Genomic DNA, 23797 nt, shown 5'->3' with positions numbered 1-23797 from the left:
TTATAAAATTTAGGATGTTACACTTTAGGTGTTTATATATGTGATAGAATTACTATAATAAGAATATCGGCAATGAACCAAAGTCAAAATATTAATTCCACCGCCCATTAAAATTGTCCATATTTTCTTTTTTATCTGTCCCATTACAAATTTACACTTTCAAAATTTATTAACCAATTTCCAAGTTTACACTTAAACACACACAACTAGCATTAATAAACAATATTGATGGACGAAGAGAGTACAAAGTGAAAACGAACCGGACCACTTTTTAACAAAAATAAATGAACTGAACGGCTTTTTTTAACAAATATAAACAACCAAACTTAGGTCAATGAAATCTGTTAAAAAAAGGGGTTTGCATCGTTAATTTTTGGTAACAAAAAGTGGTTCGGTTCATTTACTTTTGTTAAAAAAAATGATTCGGGTCATTTAGTTTTTGTAAAAAGGTTGGTTTGATTTGGTTCGTTGATTTTTGTTAAATAAAAGTGGTCCAGTTCATTTATTTTTATTGAAAAAAGTGGTTCGTTTCTTTTTGTTAAAAAGGATATTCGATTTGTTTATGTTTGTTAAAAAATAACAGTTCAGCTCGTTTATGTTGGTTAGTATCATTTAATTTTAATTCAAAATTTATTTTTTACACATAAGCAGTTCACGTCACTATTTTTGCCACATAATCATACACGTCATCAAAAACTAACGGAATCTAACCATGTTAGTGAAAAATTTATTGGTAGCCAATAAGTCAAAACTTGGTATTGTTATATTTTTAAAGTTTGACTTAGCACCGACTAATATAACAAAGTTTGAATTATTAAAATCCAATAGCCCAATATTATAAGTTTGATGTATGTATTATTAAATGAGTTTACCTTATATTCGATTCTAAAAACATTAGCGTAAATGTACGGCCTATTTTTACAATTTAGCTACTAAAGTCCTTAAAAGTGCACCTTTTTTTAGAAATCTATTCTTGTAATTATAAGTTTGAAGGAGTGTGTATTATTAAATGAGTTGAGCACATAAACCGTAAGTTCGGACTCAGACTTAAGCTTGTTTATTAAAGGAGGTCCAAATAAGCTCAATTTCATTAGTTCAGATTTTTTAAGTTTTTAACAAGCCAATCTTAAATGAGTGTTTTGGTTCAATTACACCCTAGGTTCTTTTCCAACAAAGTTTGTGGCATGGTCAGTAAGGGAAGGTAGTATAATGTTTAACAAGTTGATCGCAAGTATCTTGTAGTGGTTTGATTCATTTACATCCTAGCATCCTTTTTTGAACAAATTTTATGGCAAACTTGGTAGGGACGGGCCATGTTAATTTGTTTTGTTGTGATTTGTGAACCAATTGGCTCGTATCTAATTATCGGTTATTCGGATATATAATTTTTAGTCATTTAATTGCTAAAGATATTAGTGACGTCATACAAAGGACATACATTGACGGATATGATTGTGGTTGCTTTATTTCAATTTATGCCGTAGTCATAAGTTATTTATTTTAGATTATAGAAAGTTATTAGATCACAAGAACATGAAGAAGATAATATAACTTACATCTTGGAATTATGTAAGATAGAGGGTCCAATAATGCAGGGTTTCATTGTCATCAACTTCGTTACATGTTTGCAATTTATTAGTGAATAGCGATCCAGTATCAGCATCGACTCGAAGACAAAAACATTACACACGATTTCCTACAGCATCATCATCGAGTTACTAGTAACCTAAGCAAAGCAAAGAAAGAAAGATGTCGGAGAGAAAGGTGGTGAATAAATACTATCCGATCCCGCTAAAGTTCCTCGAAGGTCTAAGAATAAGAGCCAACAACAACATATTAAAAGTTCGAATGATGCTCCCTATAAGCATCAGATGTAGCACTTGTGGCGGCTATATTTACAAAGGTACAAAATTCAATTCACGCAAAGAAAACGTCACCGGTGAGAAGTATCTTGGAACTATTCAAACTTTTAGATTTTATTTTAAGTGCACCAACTGTTGCGCTGAGATTGTTATCAAGACCGATCCTCAAAACTCTGATTATGCTGTTGAGGCTGGAGCACGAAGAAATTTCGAGCCTCAAGACGAGCCACAAAGGAACAAAAAGCGTGCAAGGTACTGTTGGGAGTAGAAGAAAAAAAAGAAACGTGATTTTGTAAATATTGATGACTTGAATCGGTAGACAATGTTTATTTGTGATATAACTAGCTATATAGCATAAATATTGTGTTTAGTTATTATAACTAGTATGATACAACAACAAATTAAACATAACTCTTATAGGTTTTATATATTTGATTAATTTTCGTATCATTTATTAGTATGATATTGTAGGGGTATGGTACTAAAACCCGGTTCTACGACCCTAAATCTATTATGTTTGGCCTATTTTATCGCATGGACTAATACAATGTTATTGGGCCGAGGGGGTTTTGTGGAGGTAACCCTAACTGGGCTAGGCCCATTAGGGTACCATGATGGTGGCCATGAGACTCTATATAAGGAGGTCTCCACCTCCTTATCATGGGGTCATGCTCAATAAGAGCCACCACCACTTTTTGTGTCTGTGAACAAGAGATCTTCAAGATCATCTTAGCAGTCGCCTCCACACACCCGAAACCATTTGCAGGTCTCAGCATTGCAGGTCTCAGGCGCAGCCGCAGAAGAAGAAGAAGATCAAGACGTGGTTCGTTCATCTCGAAAATCCGTGGAAGCATCGTCATGGATCAGGTTAGATTCGTTTCGTGTTTCGACATTGGCGCCATCCGTGGGACGGCAACGAACTGCCCTTCGATCTTCATCTCGGCTGTCAGATCTCTCCCAAGAAAAACGCAGATCTGGAAGTTTACAGAAAAAGGCTTCAAAGCTTGTTCTATTTAAAGCTCAAAAAGATCCATAGATCTAAAAAGAGGCTTCCAGATCTGGGCAAGAAGGAAAATCCGTGATTTGAATGATCAGATCTCCGAATCTGTGAATCTGTGATTCAGGATCTCCGAATCTGTGATGGTTTTAAATCTGCTCCGAATCTTCAGATCTGTCCAGATCTGATTTACAGATCTAGGTCTAGATTACAGACCTGGATTTTAGGTCTAAAGTTGCAGATCTGACTCTTAAATTGCAGATCCAGAAGTTACTAGACTTCCGCCGCCATGTACGCACGCCCGGGGGTTCTCACTCCGCAGCCGTGCATGTGCCGCCGCGGAATCCACCATCTGGGTTTTGCGCAAGAGACCTCCGCCATGCACACGCACTTGCGAGTCACCACTCTATCGCCGTGCATGCGCGCATCAGGCTAAGCGCCAAACTTCAAGGTTGGGAATCCTCCTAATATCCCATATGGCTACGCGCCAAACTTCAAGGTTGGGAATCCTCCTAATATCCCATATGGCTACGCGCCAAGGTTGGGAATCCTCCTAATATCCCATATGGCTACGCGCCAAACTTCAAGGTTGGGAATCCTCCTAATATCCCATATGGCTACGCGCCAAGGTTGGGAATCCTCCTAATATCCCATGTGGCTAAGCGCCAAACTTCAAGGTTGGGAATCCTCCTAATATCCCATATGGCTACGCGCCAAGGTTGGGAATCCTCCTTATATCCCATATGGCTACGCGCCAAGGTTGGGAATCCTCCTAATATCCCATATGGCTACGCGCCAAACTTCAAGGTTGGGAATCCTCCTAATATCCCATATGGCTACGCGCCAAGGTTGGGAATCCTCCTAATATCCCATATGGCTACGCGCCAAACTTCAAGGTTGGGAATCCTCCTAATATCCCATATGGCTACGCGCCAAGGCTGGGAATCCTCCTAATATCCCATATGGCTACGCGCCAAACTTCAAGGTTGGGAATTCTCCTAATATCCCATATGGCTACGCGCCAAGGTTGGGAATCCTCCTAATATCCCATATGGCTACGCGCCAAGGTTGGGAATCCTCCTAATATCCCATATGGCTACGCGCCAAACTCCAAGGTTGGGAATCCTCCTAATATCCCATATGGCTACGCGCCAAACTTCAAGGTTGGGAATCCTCCTAATATCCCATATGGCTACGCGCCAAGGTTGGGAATCCTCCTAATATCCCATATGGCTACGCGCCAAACTTCAAGGTTGGGAATCCTCCTAATATCCCATATGGCTACGCGCCAAGGTTGGGAATCCTCCTTAGATCCCATATGGCTACACGCCAAACTTAGGGGTTGGGAATCCTCATACCATGTGTTCATGCATCACATATGCTCACGCATATTACGCATGCTTACGCATCACATGTTTACGCATCACATGCTCGCACATGTCACAATCTACACGCACGCGCACGCAACATCTGCGCGTGGCGCATAACACAAAACCAAAGTCTACGCGCACGTGCATGCAACATCTGCACGTGGCGCGTGACATAAAGTAGCCCGTAAGTCGCCTCACGCGCAGGCTTTATTATTCACAGCTCATAAGACGCCTCGCGCGCAAGCTGTTATTATTCTTACAGCCCGTAAGTCGCCTCACGCGCTGGCTTTATTATTCACACAGCTCATAAGACGCCTCGCGCGCAAGCTGTTGTTATTCTTACAGCCCGTAAGTCGCCTCACGCGCTGGCTTTATTATTCACACAGCTCATAAGACGCCTCGCGCGCAAGCTGTTATTATTCTTACAGCCCGTAAGTCGCCTCACGCGCTGGCTTTATTATTCACAGCTCATAAGACGCCTAGCGCGCAAGCTGTTATTATTCTTACAGCCCGTAAGTCGCCTCGCGCGCAGGCATTATTATTATTTTAGCTCGTAAGTCGCTTCTCGCGCCGGCTTCATTATTATTATAGCTCGTAAGTTGCCTCACGCGCGAGCTTCATTATTATTATAGCTCGTAAGTCGCCTCACGCGCGAGCTTCATTATTATTATAGCTCGTAAGTCGCCTCGCGCGCAGGCTTTTATTACAACATGTCACCATCATGAAGAAAGCCTCTCAAAACTCAGACAATAAAGACAAGGCCAAAGAAAAGGGGGAAAAACCGCCTCACACCTTATAAAGTCCAGCGCTCCACCTAGACGCTTGCGCGCCCAGGAGCAACACTGGACTTGGGGGGGCTTGTAGGGGTATGGTACTAAAACCCGGTTCTACGACCCTAAATCTATTATGTTTGGCCTATTTTATCGCATGGACTAATACAATGTTATTGGGCCGAGGGGGTTTTGTGGAGGTAACCCTAACTGGGCTAGGCCCATTAGGGTACCATGATGGTGGCCATGAGACTCTATATAAGGAGGTCTCCACCTCCTTATCATGGGGTCATGCTCAATAAGAGCCACCACCACTTTTTGTGTCTGTGAACAAGAGATCTTCAAGATCATCTTAGCAGTCGCCTCCACACCCCCGAAACCATTTGCAGGTCTCAGGCGCAGCCGCAGAAGAAGAAGAAGATCAAGACGTGGTTCGTTCATCTCGAAAATCCGTGGAAGCATCGTCATAGATCAGGTTAGATTCGTTTCGTGTTTCGACAGATATTGTGAATCTACATTATAATACAGGGTTTGACATGAAACTATTACCCGGGTTTGACCCGCCTTGTCTCTTTATTCGAATCTAAACAAACATCACCCGGAATCTATTTTCTCCCAAATCAACACAAGTTTTACACATTGGGCAAGCAGCGGTCTTGATGCCTTAGCATCAAAATTATGCTTAAAATTTGGCCAATAATCTGCATATATCACCACTTTTAAAGACCTTTAAGGCTGGTAAAATGGGTGAGCCGGGTAATAAATGTAAGACTCCTCGTTAGATCAAGTTCTCTCTTAGGAGGATGATCACACTACAAAAAGGATCAAACCGAATGTGATCATACCCGATTAACCATAACTGATCAAACCGAATTGTTTACGACTCTAAACAATTTGATGTTTTATTACACATTCCATGAAAACAATTGACTGTGTAGAGTAAATGTCATAATGTTTTAATAGTACTTTTTATTTAAGGAGTCCTCTTGAAAGTCAAATATGTATAACATGTTTCATGAAATTGACATTCTCTTCTTTCCTTCTTGTTTATATACTTATTACTTGACATACAAATCAACTATCATAGATAAGCAACAAAGCAAGAGAAAAAGAAATTCCGGAAAGAACTTCAAAAACTTAGGTAAAAAACAAAAAACCTAACCAAAACAGTTTATTAAAGTTTACGTATTATAAAGTAACTTTATTAAAGTTCAAATGCAACAACGTAAATTTGAATAAAGTAACTTAATTTTAGTTTTCTAAAAAGAAAACATCAGAACCGATGGAGCCAAGGGTCTAACCCCCGTCCTACTTGTAATAGGCTCTTGATAATGCAACATATGATCGGCCATTTGTAAAAACTTTTTTTATAAATAGGTTATTTTTATCTTTATTTATGTGCTTAATAATCACTTTGCTATGTTGCAGCATCTCTTTAACAAAATATGAGGTCACCAATCCACCCGCAACCGAGCGCGTGCGAAGTTTCAAGCTCAGACTTTCAAGTTAAAATCAAGCTTGAGCCTAACAATGTTTAAAGCCCACGACTAGGTTACGCCTTAACCATCACATGATGTTTTGTTCCGGGCAGTGACTCGTGTCCAACCCCACTAGTTCAAAGGCAAGATGAATAAAAACATGTATATGGATAGGCATGCTTACAAACAAACATACTAAAAAGGTTCGTCTCCTGTAACTTTCAACCGAACCATACCATATAACAAACTACCGAAAACTATTTTTAAAACTAAAAAAAAGAAAAAAAAGCAAGCCCACACTTTATTATATCTCTTTAACGCATATTTGTATCGAGCACTTAAAACCCGAAACGAAAACTTCTCTACATTTTCCATAGGGCAGGATTCAGAACCGCATATGATTGAGCTTAGTGGGCTTGGAGCCCAAAAACAGACCGAAATTGACCATCATAAACACAACAAGCACCGCAAGGGCGGCCAGAGCCACATGTCCCGCCTGTTGCCACCACCTCCTGTTTCGGTTTAAAACTTGTGGTGGGACTGGGGCCGGCTTCGGTTTCAGCTGCCTAGAGAAGAAATGAGCTGCCGGTTTTTTCCCTTTTTTCTTGATAGCAGCGGCTTCAATCTCTTTAGCAGTAGCCTCGTTTTCTGAGCCCGGTGCTTCTTCTCCATTTGAGCTCCCATCTGTCTTCTTTTCTTTCTTTCGTAAGCGCTTCTCCCTCTCCTGCACAAACTCACATCGTTGTTATTATAGTAAGCATCACGTGATTTATCATCAAATGCATGTAATAAGCCAGTTCATTTAGTTTAGACTTGAGCCGTTTGGAATTCCATCAATTATTCGTCTATCAAAAAAATGAGTGAATTCGGCCAACTTTCTCATCCCTGCAGTCAATAATGTTCCATAAAAAGCATCTATGTAACCCTGATTATATGACTAATCATACATAGCATTTTTCATTTTGTCAAAAAAAATTCTCTTAGGACCCAATTTAATAAATGAATTAATTAAGTCTAAATTTAAGAAGATGAATAAACAGGTTTATATAAAAAGAATGCTATAAATATTCCGAAAGAGGCTATACTGACTGAAAAAACTGCATCTTTACAAAATTCATACCAATCTATGTGATCTGGACTGTATTCTATCTTTATAGAGACAAAACCCAACAAACTTTTTTGGAAAAAAAAACAGCGCAAAAGAAATCGGATCGAAAATTGTGGAGTTTTGTGACTCGTTTAGGCCAGCCCTATATTCGATTCTGAAAACATTAGCGTAAATGTATGGTTTATTTTTACAATTTAGCTACTAAAGTCCTTAAAAGTGCACCTTTTTAAATATATGTAGTAATTATAAGTTTCAAGGAGTATGTGCATCAAGTCACTACTAATTTCATACTGACACACGCCCTTAACACAACTAAATAGATGATCTGACCTAGGGGTGTTCGCGTCCGGTTTTCGCGGTTTTTGGGTCAAACCGTAAACCAAACCGTTAGTAACGGTTTTTATTTTTGTAAACCAAAACCAAATCGTATAATTTTTAAACCGAACCAACTAAACCGTTAGTAACGGTTTGGTTCCGGTTTGGTTTCGCGGTTTGACCTCGTTGGGTTTTTATACAAGATGTCCAAAATAAACGATTTCTACAAAAGAATTAAAAGAATCTAGATACATAAACAAGTTTAAAAGGAACATAACCGGTTTCAACGTGAGTCACATAACACAGAATCTATGGGCATTTATAAATAATTTATAATGATTTCATAAAATGAGCATATGAGAATTACTACGTTGGAAACCCACAACTTTAAAAGCACACTGAAGTTACTGAATTGAGAACAAAATAAGCAGGCTAGCTTACTTTTGATTTGTTTAAACTTAACTGAAGTTAAATACAGTTTTTAATTATAAATTTATAATCATGTCTAATATATATATATATATATATATATGAAATATCTCAGAACTTTAAATATATAAAATTCTTGTGGTCCGGTCCGGTTTAATACGGTTGGTTTTCGGTATAAACCGTAAACCAAACCATTCACTACGGTTTGAAACTTTTAAAACCGACCGACCGAAAGTTAGGTAAAAAAACCGACCGTGAAACCAAACCGTTGGCCGGTTTGGGCGGTTTTGCGGTTTGAAACCGAACCATGAACACCCCTAAATTCTGACCATTGAGCCAGCTAATCAAATAGATGGATCATGACCATCATCAACCCATTTAGTTTTCTGTTTTCCTACCCCAATCCCACCCCCCACCCAAAAATAAAAACAACTCTTTTGTTTATTTTGTCTGTTTATTTATGGAAATTCTGTGTACATGTAACAAGGTGTATTTTTTTTAATAAAAGACTGTTTCCAAAATACATGACGAAATCTTTTTTTCAGATATCTGTATTTTGTCGTCATACAATCACTCAACTTTAAAAGTTTTGTCGTTATAAAAACAGTTGTAGAGTGACATAATGAAACCAAACAAACTCTGAAGACATTAATCCTTTAATGAAGCGGTAGACATTATTACACTCTAAAAGTCATAAATGAGTACATGACCAACTACTAAAATGCAATATAGGTATATCGAGTAACATTGTAAACAAACAAAATGCCAATAGAAAGAAAACAAAAATAGTTAAAGCGTACCTTCTCTTTATGCTCAGCTTCCTTACGGGCACGCAGCTCAGCCCGAAGTTGGGCCTTTTGAGCATTTCGTTTCTTCCTCTCGAGCGCCTCAACTGCCTTGGCCTTTTCCTCCATGCGGCGTTGCTCTTTCAGTTTGGCAGCCTCTTCTTTTTTCAACTCCTCTGCCTTTCGAGCCAACTCGATCTCCTCTTTTGTCGGAACATTCTCTGTCACCTCAGCCTCCTCTTTTGCCACGTCAGCACTTCCCAAGTTCGTCGGTTTTATGACACTTTTGTTTTTCAATTCCTGCTTCTTCGGGCCAGATTTGTTCTCAACAGGCTTACGGGTTTCATTATTATATGCATTCTCATTATTATACACGTTCTTATTTTCGGTCGGTAAAACTGAAACATCCTTTTCTTGTTCAACAGGTAAGACAACCGCCACGTGTTTAACTTCAGCTGGAAGAGAAACCGGGCTCATATTAACATGTTCAATCACATTACTGGGAAGCACGGGTGCCACGTCAACAGAAACAGGTGGGGCCCCATCCAACGCCTTTTGTTTCCTGCTAGCTATACAATTGCACCTCCTGATGTATTCCTGCCTGAACTCATCATTGTTGTTCCATTGTTCCATAAATGTCTCCACCTACAACGATTCACGTGTTAATCCAAATATTAAATGTATGCTTGCGCATGACAAAACAAAAGAATTTATTAAATAACCTGATTTGCGCATAAACGATGAAGCGCGTCTTGGTCTCCTTGTGACAGATAAGTCCTTGCTGTTGTTAAGTCCCCCTTGAACTGGCGGAAATTTGTGTTCTGCACGTGTAAATGGGCATCATTTAATATCATAATTATACGCATTTTATAAGAATTTCAAAATGTACTGCACTCAAGGGAGATCACACGTGCTCATAATCATCATACGACAAAATCTATTATGGTTCATTAAATGTATAACGAGTAATCATATTGTTGGTTGTGTGTGCGTGTGAGCGGCATTTATACTATTGTCACTTCTGATTGCAAGTTTTAAAAAATAAAAATATATAACAAACAGACAGACAAACAAACAAACAAACATACTCGGTAAAAAAACTAAAAAATGTATCATAATCATCATTTAAGAAAATCCACATTTGCAAACAGGAATAAGAATCGATTTCTAAATTCACCCCTTTTGACAACAGGTATATATGGCATGAGGTATTCGTTTTAACGGTTTTTACAGGTCCATGCCACGTAACTGACTTGCAACATCATCTAAGGTATAAGTGTAATCAAAATTTCTAAGGATATGCAAATTCAAGGAAAATCAATTAATAATTTCGTATCATTATAAATGTGAATCTATATAATAGTAAGGGGAAGGTTAACGTACAAATGAAATTAACGTGCTAAACGTGAGAATCAAGTAGAGTAATTATGTAATTACATCATAGAGTAATTACATAATTACTCTACTTATATATATAATTACTCTACTTGATTCTCACGTTTAGCACGTTAATTTCATTTGTATCTGATCCAAACCCATAATAGTAATATACTTCATAAGGAACTATTAATCATATCAAACAAGTATATAACCGATGGAAAAAGAGATATTTCCTATAATAATATTAATTTTGCTATTATGGTTCACAAATTTGAAATAGTAGGGTCAATACAAAGATACAGTCCTCATTTTCATCGTTTAGATGATGAACCAAATTATTGCAATCACATACATGTATGTCTTTATACTCTGTTTTCCTTTTATAGTGTCTAATTTTGGTGATCCTAACCATTTATTTGTAAATTAAACAGTTATTAATAGAGATTATTCATAAATGCATATCATCTATGGATCGGTTATATGGTCAAATAATTAAATACATGTTTGAATAAGATAACATGCATTACTTTTATAACGTACGCGTATTTAATCATGTTTACTAATTTACCATATTAGAATGTCAACTTATAGTAGCTATATTAATAAAACTCCAAAAAAATAAAACATTACAGAATTTTAAGACACAGATAATGTGATTATTCAAAATGTAAAAATAAAACATTACAGAATTTTAAGACACAGATAATGTGATTATTCAAAATGTAAAAACCACATGGCTACAGAGTCAAAGCATTATCTTGTTGACTACCGATTTATGTAGTATGAAAAGTCACAACAAACCTTGTCATATGATAGCTTCCTCAAACTATTCAAATGAGCATACGCTTTTTGGCGAAATTCATCCGCAGCTTTGAACCGACATTGCAATTCCCTTTCCTCTCTACTTAACTCCTCATATTTTTTCACAATTTTTGTTAGAACCGCTACAACTTTTGAAACCTCGGCCTTTAAGTCCTCCAATTCCTTTCTTAAAACCTGTGTATAATAATATTCATATCAATTGAAAATCTAACCAAAACAAAAATGTGTATATGAATACTGATTATTGAACCTTCAAGCGCTTCTCATTATAATCTTTCGTGTCGATAGCATGTCGAATTTCCTCTGGTGTTCCCATGTTTGAGGCGAGTTGATCTCTAAGAGACTTCAGCTGTCTGATCTCACGGATGAACTCTTTTTCATCTTTTAGTTGAATTATTTCATGTTGTATCATATACTCCACACCATATATCTGCTTTAAGAACATACATTCAAAACTCTACTATATAAAAAGTAGCAATTTTTATGATCAAAAGAAGTGAATCATACCCTTGAATCAATATCTTCCACAGACATTGCATTCTTCCATCTGTTAATGACAGCCTGGACAGCTTCTATTTCCTGTCTCTTTGCTTTAACTACCCGTCTTGCTGCAATTTCCTTCTGTTTTGCAGCCTCGAATTCCTGGTTATAGACTTTTAACCTTTCCTGTAGAAGAAAACATCAAGAAAATAGCATTCATCATACTTATGAATTATGATTTATAACAAAATGTGTAAAAAATTACTTCTGGATATCTTTTCTCACCCTTTTTTCTTGACCCACAAATCGGATTGAATCGCGAAGGCGTGTCTTCTCCACAACTAGCGCGTGCGCACTTCTAATCTGCTCCCTTAAGTTTTCATCCTCAAACCTAGGAATCTTTACCAAGAAGTTGTATTCTAAAACCTCAATTTCATCATTTTGTGCATCAATTGCATCATTTACTACTTCACCCTCTATAGAAGAGTTGGAAATCTTATCACTTTGAATGCCATTCATGTTTTCCACTTCTTTGTTCTGTATACTAGGTTTTGACTCGTGACGCCCAATTGAGCCGAATTCAATCACAACTCCATGGTTAACAATTGTATCAGAGAAAGTTAATGTGGAGTGATCTCCAACTGAAGCATCCTTAACTTCAGTTCCTTTTTCTTCATTATCAAATACAACAACATTTTCGACCGGTGTTTCACAATCCTTAACTTCAGTTTCATTATCATCAGAGGCATCAACATTTTCAATCCCAGATCCACAATCTACACCTTCAGAGGATTTGACCTCCGTATCCACATGAGATAAAATTTCAACCTTCTGCTCAGCCACTGTCAAGGCATCAGAATTAGAAAGTGAATCACCGTCCTTCTCAACTAGCAACTTGCTGGTGGTTTCAACATTTTCAGCACTTGCCTCCAGTTGCAAGCCTTCTTGAGGTTTATCAATGCAATTACTGACTCCATACTCTGAAGACGTATTCTCATGAATGACAGCCTCAGTGTTGGTTTCTGCTTCTAATGATACTTCAGCCACATTGGCAGATTCTGCTGTGTTATCCTCCAAGTTCAACTCATCTTGAACATTGTCTATAACCACTGTTTGAGATTCCTGAATCTCATCTTCTACTTTGACCTGCTCCTTCGCCTCCAAGATCCTATCAAACTTATCAACTTGCCCATTGGCCAGAGCATCCACTTCCTCTGTCAACACAAGTCCAGAATCTTGATTCTCTTCTAATTCTAGGCCTGATCGAATTTCTGTGTCTTCAGCTTTCTGGTTTTCAGTTTGGATCACGTTGCAGGCATGATTTGGTTCAACTTCTACATTGGCCACTGAGGTAAAAACTAACAGCTTCTGTTGCTCTTCTAACTTTCCATCTAACTCCATGACAATTGTATCAGATTCTGGCTCGTCAACTGATACAGGACATTCTTGGTTGTCAACAAAACAGGCAATGGAATCTGATCCATCAACCGACACCATACATTCCTGTTCCTTGATTGGGCTTTCACAAGACTCTGCCTCATCAGCTGCAACTTGACTCCCCAAATTTTCAGATGGCTTACCAGACACATCAACAGTTGCTTTACCTTTCGGTCCCTCAATTAGACTTCCAGATGATTCTGATCCATCATCTGTTACTTGAAATTGCAGATCTTCAGATGTCTTACCAGAGTCATCAACAGTTGCTTGACATTCTGAATTGTCAACAAGTTTGATAATAGACTCTGGTCCATCATTAACCATCGCATCATAATCTGCAGCACGAACTGTCACATCAGACAGCTTAGTAGCACCCTCTAACTCAGAAACTGTCACTTCAGAGCTTTCTATGGTTTTCTGAGTTGACTCGGTAAGCCTGTCCACTTCTTCACTGCTCTTTAAATCTGCATCTTGTTCCCCTGAGATCTTGTCAAGATGACCATCTACATTCACATCAACGGCATCCGTCACCAGGACCACAGGAAGGTCAACAGTGGATCCATTGACAAGATTCACATCATCTTTAGCAGCTTTCACCTCAGCAACACTCTCTTTTGTAGACTCAAGAACGATACCATTACTCTCCGACACCAATGGATCAGCCGCTATCCCCTCGTTTTCTAAACCTAATTCTTCCTTCTTAAATTGGTCAACTTCATCAACCTTAGCAGCTTTCAACTCAGAAACTGTCTCTTGAGAACTTTCTACAGTGTTCTGAGTTGACTCGGTAAGCCCGTCCACTTCTTTGCAGCTCTTAACATCTGCCTCTTGTTCCCCTGAGATCTTCTCAAGATGACCATTTACATCCACATTAACACCATTAGTCACCGGAACCACAGGAAGTTCAACAACAGATCCATTTACGTCGCCATTCACACCATTAACTTCCATCTCCGACACCAACGCATCAACAACTACCCCCTCATTTTCTTCTTCCTTCTTAAATTCGTCAACTTCAACAACATTAACAGCAGCCTCTAACTCAGAAACTGTCACTTGAGAGCTTGCTACAGTGTCCTGAGTCGACTCAGTAAGCCCGTCCACTTCTTCAGTACTCTCAACATCCGCATCATGTTCCCCCGAGATCTTCTCACCATGACCATTCACATCCACATCAACACCATTACTCACCAGCACCACAGGAGATTCAACAACCGATCCATTCTCGATATTCACATCACTCTCCGACACCAACGGATCAACAACCACCACTTCCTCATTTTCTAAACCTAATTCCTCCTCCTTAAATCGGCCAACTTCCTCAACACTAACATCCCCTGTACCACCATCACTAACCTCAACACCATCATTCACAACCACACACTCCAAACCACCGCCACTACCGACACCACAATCAACCGTACCGCCACCACCACCGCCACTCAAATTACCGCCATTACCACTACCACCACCACCGACACCACAATCAACCGAACCGCCACCACTCAAAACACTTGAATTCACCTCAATGTCAACCTTCCGAGCCACCTCACCACAAACAACCTCCACACCAGCCGTCATTCCGAATCAATCGCAAACTCTACACAAAATTCAAATTCACAATCACACGATCAAACTCAAACATCACACAATTCAATACCACAACTACAATTCAAACACAATGCATATTATATTATATTATTCTAATCCATTCACATTCAGTCAATTACAACTTACCTGTAACAGATTCGGATTCGGTGCGATCCAGATGCGTATAATCAAATCGAACATAAACCGAATTGACACTAAATTTGAAAACGAGTAAATTAGGGTTTATGAGAATGCAGAATTATTATTATTATTATTGAGAAAATAGCGAGCGGGAGATGTTTCTCTCTCTAGATTCTCTCTTTCTCTCTCTAAAAATACATGTCACACACAGTTACACACAGTTACACACAGTAGAGTTGCTGCTGGAACGAAACAGCTGGCGGGGAAAGGGTAAACCTTTCCTCATCTCCAACTCCTATTTATTATTATTACTACACGCCTTTAACAAATTTAATTTTGTAAGTTCAAAACAATTGAAATATCTTTTTGACTTCTATATTGATCATAAATCGACAAATATCATATAATAGATCATAGATGTCCTATGTTTATATAATATGTACATATAATAATAGTAAGGAATTTACTACTCCTAAGAAAAAACTATGTTGATTAAATAATTGCATTTGTTACCGGGGCAATTTCATAGAGTAGTAATCAAGTTTTAAAAGTGTTTCAATTAAGGTTAATCAACTTTAAAAATTGTTACAATTAAGTCATTAAATTTTCATATTTTATTAAATTAAATGTTTTAACATGTATTTTTAGCGTTTTTCTTTTATGTTCCACATAAGAAATCTTTTTATCTTTTTTTTATGTTGACGTTGAGTGACGACGTAGATTTTATTTTATATTTTTGAATTTTAATATAATTAACATTTTTAAATTTTTTAAAATTTAACTACATATATTGCAAATACCAACCCCCACATCTTATCCTTTATTTCTTTCTTGACACACAAAAATCAGTATGACTCGATTTGAAGATTTTGTGACCCGATTTGAAAAAAATATATATGAGTGACCTAATTGAAACACTTTTGAAAGTTTGTTACTATTTCATGAGATATTTCCTTTGTTACCATATAACATTAGATACACTATGATATAAATACTTTATAATAACTATTATTGATTTATCAGAGAACTTATTTGATCATATTAAATGGTCATGTTATAAGAAAAGAATAATTGATAGGCTTGTTGCACAATAAAATGTACACTATAAATTATGCAAACTAATCATGTCAAAAGGTTTTTTTTAAACATAAAAACGATGAATAACATTAAATCATAATAAATCAAGTTACATTTATATTTACAAACATTAAATATAAATAATAAATTTCTATCATTAGAATCCTATTTGTAACTTTACCATATGTAATATTAATAATTTTACTCTCTTTATGCTTTTGAGTCTTGATAATGTCACATGTAGTTGTCCAAGACTGAAAACCTGATGTTTTTAATACAACCCATTTTTTATAGTAATTGACCTTGACATTTATTAATTGTCATTGTAAGACAACTGAAAATGGAATTTGTCTTCTCCGAAATTTCCATAATTTGTATAAAATGTCATGGAATTTGTAAAACATAAATAAGTTTGTAATGTAATTGAACAATTACATGTAATTTAGACACAAAATTTGTACAAATAAGTTTGTAACAGAAAGTTTGCAGTTATATAATTTTCATAATTTGTATATTACTATGCCATATAAGTAAGTTGAAATATAACGTTCGAGCAGAAATTAAAAGAGTCAACATGCTAAATCAGCTACAGTTATTTAGATGGTGGTTACATTATTTGAATTTGAAAAATCAATTAATTGAATAACACACAAGGCAAAAACTTTTGACGCTTTAAATAATTTGACAAGTTTTGTTATTTTTTAAAAAGGTTTTTCCAAGGACTAAAATATTTGTATAAAACGTTACGAAATTTGCAGTTAACATATACTCCGTAAATAAGATAAGTTGACATTTAAAGTTCAAACAGAAATTAAAAGAGTCAACCTGCTAAAGTTAGAGATCTATAATTGGTGTGTAAACTGTACTATTTATATATGATATTAATTATATAGAAAGTCATAAAAATGAATTTGAGAATGATTTTAATTAAGTAGGGTAATAACGCTAATTGCAATGATTTTAGTATAACACGCAACTGACTGCAAATTGCAATGATTTTAGGTGGGGATGAGCTCAGTATCATTCCGGACCGGATCCTGAATTTCCTAAAAACTTGGTATCGGTACGGGTACTGAAAATTCTTGGTTTGGTACCGGTATCGTAGGCAAAAATTCAGTAAACTCCAACACCGATACTGATTGGTACCGAACCCGAATTATTCGATCCTGTTTTCTTAAAAACTTTATGTATCGGTACGAAAATACCCAGTACTATTTGCCCATCCCTAATTCTAGGAAACAAATTTGGTAATGAATTTGATTATTAATAACAATTCATGTGTATGTTTTTGCAAAAATAAGATCATGGAATTCTCTAGATTTTGATCAATTCTCTAATATAATGGTATTATCTATATTTTGATCAAAAGTATGAATACCTCGCCACACAAGGTTATTGAAGTACATTCTTTTGTTATCTTTGTCTACAAAAGAAATGTAATGAAGATCAATATAAAATCAAAAGCCATTATAAATTCACATGTTGCGAAGAGAGTTAACATTCCTAATCACCATGAAGATATTAACATAACAACAGTATGAAAAGAAGTAAAAAAGACAATGACTATACGGGTTTTGATGCTCACTGAACCATCCTGAAACAAGGGTTGCATGACAATAGTATCCATCTCAGCATCAGGGGATAATGCCTTACCCCGAGCTTTCAACCAACATGTAAGGATAGTAGCCATGCCATTTCATGATTTAAGTTCTGACCCATTATTTACCAGTTCCAGCATAAATAGCCAGTCAAATAAAAGAAGTATGAATCAATATTAAGAATGTTTACAACCAACATAAGTAACATAACAAACTGAGTGAGGTATAAAAGTTTGGTCTCGATCAGAAGAAACTTTACACTTTATAGCACATACTTTAATCTTCAATCATTAAGTTATGTGTCCAAAAATATTAACTAAAACATGGACTCAAATGTTCACACGACGAGTGATTGACCAATCTCAATAATACTGTCATCAAGGATCACAAAAAGTAATTTTGACTACTTTCATTTAAATTAATAAAATAAACAATTAAAACAGTAAAAACTAAACCCAATATAAGTTCAATGGCAAGCAAAATGGGAGAGACCATTCGCAACAACATATTGGAATTCTAAAATCACAAAAAATATTCATTATTTTCAACCGTGTTAGTTCATTACATATATACATCAATGTTTCTACCTATTAAATATCTACAACTAACTTTATCCTAAATAATGGTCGATGAACAGGGCCAAAGAAAAACTAAATACATTTGCAATTAACAAACAAATTTATAAGATTTTGATTTCGATAAAAAGATTGCAGAAGATTACAAAAAGAAAACAATATCTAACAAATCAACACTTGAAACATAAAGCAAATAAACCCTAACCTGAATAAAGATATAGAACAACACAACTGAAATTGTTGAACCATGTATTAAAGTTGTTGAAGGACAGATCGTAGATAGAAAGATCGATTATGGAATTACGATGTGGGAGCGAGAAAATTGAAAACGATCGATAATAAATAAATAGATGCGAGAGATTCAAGGATTAGGGCATCGATGGAAAGGACAGTTTAAGACTGAAAATCTAAAGCTGGCAGGTGTAGATGATAATCGGTTATAAACTTATAATGTCAAAATTGGGCCGGGTAAGGGATGAGCGCTGATTGTAAAAATAAGTGGGGTGGAAGGCGGGATTTTGAGGGTGAGGAGGGCTGATGAGTGGACACATGGCAAACGAAAGTCTTATTTATTAAATAGTATAGATTATATCTTTTGAACGGTCCAAACGGGCTACTGACTAAATTCATTTCTAAACAGACTACTGACTAAAGTCACATCCGTACACACACGCCTTTTAATACGAGAACACTTGTCCGAAAACACGACAGTACGACGAGATAAAACCCGTAAACTCGTCTACAAGGTCGGCTATGAGACAGGGTCTGGTGGTCGACGCCTCGACGGACCCGGGTCCAACACCTGAATAGACCCGAGTTTTTATTTTAGATAATGCCTTTTTTTGAAAAAAAAACGTATTTTTAATGTTTAAACCAACTACTCAACTTATTTTAAGACCCAAATTTTTTTCGTCATCAACCCAAAAAAATTTTACGGTTCTCAGAGACGGTCGTACTCATTTAGTCTTCCATTAATCTTATCACCCAGTACCGCCGATGTCGTAACTAAATGAAGGGTGCAGAAAATCAGGAGGAATTTACCATAGGTCACATGAAACACAACCACATTGTGATTCATTATTATTAAATTATTAAATTCAATTTTTTTTCTTAATTTAATATTAATTAATATTATTTATCATTTATTTCGGTTGAAAATCTTTCTATTAAAAATGATAGTTAGTCATTTCTAGTCCCTGGGAAAGTGGGAATCTTGCTATTTCTATACACATTGCACTCTTAAGGAAGACGCATCTAAAATTTATAATGGTTTATTAATAGCGACGCATGTAATTGTGTTCACATTCATATTTAAGTAAAGTTTCTTCTGAAGGTAAAAGAAAATTGTTAAGAATTAGAATGAGTGTATAGAAAGAAATTATGTTTATATACTTCTATAGCTTTATTTTACTTTTTCTGGTAAAAGGTTATGAATCTGTAATTGGTATAAAAGAGTGTACTGGTTACCTACATAACGTAACGTAATTCAATGCATAAAGAATCGGAAAACATTTTTTGATATCAAGAAAGCAAATGAGATGTTCAATGTATTAGCATAGAAAGCGAAAAGCACCTAACAAAATAATGGTCTAATAATGTGAGTTGACAATGCCTTGTTTTGTGTTATTTAAGACAAGGAATGTCAACGTTAAATAAATCTAGCAACACGTGGGCTTTCGATATGAAAACGGTTGTCCTCGTTGAACTCGATAAAGATTTGGTTATAAACGACGCTGCTTTATGTTGGGAAGTGTCACGTGCTACAACAAACCGTGACATATTTGTACTTAAATGACTTCATATATTTTCGGAAAACGACAACGTTTATCTTGGATGACGATACGATACGTCCAAAATAAAGTATAGTTGTAACGTTTTGAAAGTAGTTATAAACTTTTATTATTGATTAGATTCGAATGATTTTTTTATTGTATAAATTCGCATACTATTAATATATTTATAATTCATAACTTGACCCGAACTTACCTAATAATTTTTTTTTCAAATAGTGAAGAAAAATAACGAAATAACGTGTTAGAACATCCAACTTTTGTGGGTGAAGGATGCAATGTGTAATTTTGGAGTTTAGAAAACAAAGTACACAAGAATCACAAATCTTCAATGAAACAAATATTCTTTATTCATTAGGAAGTACATTCCATAAATGGATAAATGTAAACAGTGTACTTTAGAAAGAAACGTATATTTCCATAGTTATAAATTATTTTAAACTAATAATAATAGTATATTTATTAAGTATTAATAAGTCTTAATTTTTAAATTAATAGGTAAGAAAAAAAACTTCCAATATTTTAATAGTTTTCTTTTTATGAGATATAAGTTGTATGATTTATAAATACCATAAAAAGTAAAAATAAAATTAAACATACTATTAATTGTCTTACCATTTATTTTGTATTTATATATTTATATTATAAACAATTTTTGAGTAAAAGATATAAACTGGCTAAAAAGAGAAACGTGTTATTGCAAATAATTTACTTATTAGATAATCTAATAAATACCAAGAAAAAAAATTATAATAATTGTTAAGATACTGAAAAGTGAAAACAGCTGCAATCATCAAGTTAAAAGGGATAAGGATGAGCATGCTACAAGCAACATATTGTAAAATAATATAATTATTATTAGCACTTTTTTTTCAATGGCGAATTTATTTCATTTAGTAATTTGAACCCAATATATTTCAACCATTTATTAAGCATGTAAGAAAAGATTAACATGTATAATTTAATGTGCTTTTAATTGTTTTATTTACCTGTTTTTATGACATATTAAATTTATCATTAATTATGAAAATAAGATTTCATTAGATATAAATTATTAACTAAGATTATAATATTAAAATAAGTAATCATTAATTAAATCAACATAACAGTTATTAATAAAATAATTAATCTAACTTATTACATACCAGTAAAACTAATTTCATTTATTTAAAAAAAATGTATGTCTTAAAAGTTAACTTTTATTATTTTCTAAATAATAACTATTAAATTTGCTATCGATTTATTAATCATTATAATCAACTATAATCAACCTATATTGATTATATAAAAAATGATAATACTAAAAGTAAATAAATAAAGTTCTACTAAAAACACATATATCATTATTTTATTTTTTTTGGTTAGGCATCAACATCATCATACTACATTAGCATGTAAATTTAGTCGATATCTAATAGAGGACATGTGACTTGATATAAGGTGCAAAACATGCAAAAAAAACCTAAGGCATTGGCTGGCATCCTGCCATATAATGACAAGGATCAATTTATAAACAATTATATATTAATCAATAGTCGCTAGTCGGACGGTGTAATAAGGACTAATGATTTATCGAAAATATTTGACGTCTAGTCGAAAATTTTACAACCATGTTTATAAGTAAATCGCGGAAGAAGATCCATAATACATATTTTTATTATTTTTAATAGGTGTTTTATCAAAATTAATTAGCGTCTAGCTAGTCGGAATTTTTATAACAATGTTTATAAGTAAATCGCGGAAGAAGATCCTTTAATACATATTTTTATTATTTTTAATAGGTGTTTTTCAAACAACTTTGCACGTGAGACTGAAATTAAAAAATAATAAATAAAAAATTGAATTCACGTTTTAAATAATGATTTCAGTTTAGTCATGTTTCTTTTGTACGACTTTCATTATCACATGATATATTTTTCTTCAATAACATATGGCTTTTAATTTTTCAAAATATACTTTACTAAGAATATAACTTATTTTATAAAACTTAAATGAAAATATAGACACTTTAAGCAAAATTATATATTCAGATTTTGAAAACTCTTAATTACATTATTATTAAAAACTAGAAATATATATATATATATATATATATATATAATTGAATTCGCCATCTGAAATAGCAGATTCAACTTGGTGTGCAAAGTGTGTGAAGAAATAGCGATTTTTCAAAAAGAAAACAAACAATTTCATAAACTTTATATAATTTTTAGAAACTAAAATATGTATATCTAACCACAAATAGCAAAAGTAAACTCTTAACACAAAAATAAATAACTTTGTGAAATTACAAGAGGGAGAGTGAATTGATATATACCTGAAGTTGCTAGCACCTGCAAAGACAAAAATCATTCATTAGATATAGAAATAAATACAAAAAATTAAATAAAAATATATGGATAGTATATCCTTATGCATATATTTAACAAAAAAAAAACGAAAGAAAAAAAGAAAATGAAAAATCAAGCAAAGAAGAACAGAAAAATCCTATTAAAATCGTCTATTTTTCATTTTATAAAAATGTTTTTAATTTTTGATAAAAAAATCATTAAAATCGAAATTGAAACCGACACAAAATCAATAATGTTTTTAAAAATTCGAAGATATGAACACACCTTTAGGCCACAAGATCGAACTGTCCGAGAGCAAAGTTGGATTTAAACCCAAGCTGTGTTGATGAAATGATTCAAAGTTGGTTTTTAAAATGGCAAGAGAAATGCAATAAAGAAAGATGACATATGTAATTGTTGGTAAAAGTCATAAAATTCATGAGAGTTTGTTGAGAGTAATGTAGGTTGCATTGAATTAACATAATCGCATTACACAATGTATTCATATGATGTAATAATATGATGACTTGTTAAATTTGTATGACAGACATGCATGAGTAAGATTATTAAAAAATTGTCAAGTGGCTCGAAGCTTGTTCGAAAAAAACCTGTAAAATGCTCGTTGAAATTAACTCGGTTTGTAAACGGGTCAAGCCCAAGACAAGTGTATTTACTAAATAAATGTTATTGATAAGTCATGTTTAACTTCAAAAAGACTACACACAAAATACCAAACTACCATTTTTCACTAAAATATTGGTACATTAATCTTTTGTTAATTACAAGTTTGTCATTATTATTATTATAATTCATTGATTACACATGATCAATGGTCTATATCCTTTTGCTCGCATTTCTCTGTAACTTAATATTTCACATGACCGACCCCCTGGATATATTATTATAATCGGTTGAACTTGTTTTGATTATTATGTAATGGCTTAAAGTTTATTTCAACTTATTTTATATTCGGTTGAACTTAATTTGAATTTATTTTTTTATGTATTATGTTGAACTTATTTTGCATAAGTTTTTTTAACTATTATATGGTAACTTAAACTATTGGCGTTCTTGAAACTGAGTTGTGCTCAAAAAGTTTTCAATTTTCTTTCAAAACCAAACTGAACCAGCTCGGTTTTAATTCGAGACTAACTAAGGCGAGACTCGGTGGTGGGCTCAACAAATAAAAAAATTGTAGCTTATATTTCAAGCATATGAGAATTATTGCTATTTTTGGGGACCGGGACATCAAAAATTCAATAATAACAATATCATGGTTCAAATCATGCTAGAAACTAATGAAAATTTGAAGTCCTACAAATCATGTTAGTTTCTAAATCAAATTTGTCAAAGTCGGGTTACATTTAGTGTTCGAGTTTTACAATGGCCAAAGGTGTACATTTAAGAGTAGAATTTGTTAGTTTGGTTTAGCCATTATCAAAAAAGTACTTATTTGTCATGGT

General features: G+C 34.6%; 1 protein-coding gene across 4 annotated transcripts; it reads right to left on the bottom strand.

The window, feature by feature from the left end:
* Positions 1-6613: 6613 nt before the first annotated feature.
* LOC143540809 (uncharacterized) lies at positions 6614-22906 on the bottom strand. Of its 4 annotated transcripts, none has more exons than XM_077033789.1 (10): positions 22620-22906; positions 22322-22337; positions 14257-14833; positions 12082-13956; positions 11824-11982; positions 11567-11746; positions 11296-11490; positions 9837-9935; positions 9130-9759; positions 6614-7201 (listed from the first exon to the last, which is right to left on the bottom strand). In XM_077033789.1, exons 3-10 carry the CDS (start codon positions 14812-14814, stop codon positions 6863-6865), a joined length of 4035 nt encoding a protein of 1344 aa, XP_076889904.1. In that variant the 5' UTR covers positions 14815-14833; positions 22322-22337; positions 22620-22906; the 3' UTR covers positions 6614-6862. The 4 variants fall into 4 exon arrangements, with proteins under 4 accessions (XP_076889904.1, XP_076889905.1, XP_076889903.1 ...); XM_077033790.1 differs by lacking the exons at positions 22322-22337; positions 22620-22906 and adding an exon at positions 14971-15228 and having other exon boundaries at positions 12082-13328; positions 13377-13956; XM_077033788.1 differs by lacking the exons at positions 22322-22337; positions 22620-22906 and adding an exon at positions 14971-15228.
* Between the last annotated feature and the right edge of the window lie 891 nt (positions 22907-23797).

The sequence above is a fragment of the Bidens hawaiensis genome, unplaced genomic scaffold, assembly GCF_021521415.1.
Source record: "Bidens hawaiensis isolate Kalapana, Puna unplaced genomic scaffold, B.hawaiensis_p1.1 tig00012335_1, whole genome shotgun sequence".
Taxonomy (NCBI): Eukaryota; Viridiplantae; Streptophyta; class Magnoliopsida; order Asterales; family Asteraceae; genus Bidens; species Bidens hawaiensis.
The sequence above is the reverse complement of the archived record's forward strand: the minus strand, read 5'-3'. Positions and strand labels throughout refer to the sequence as shown.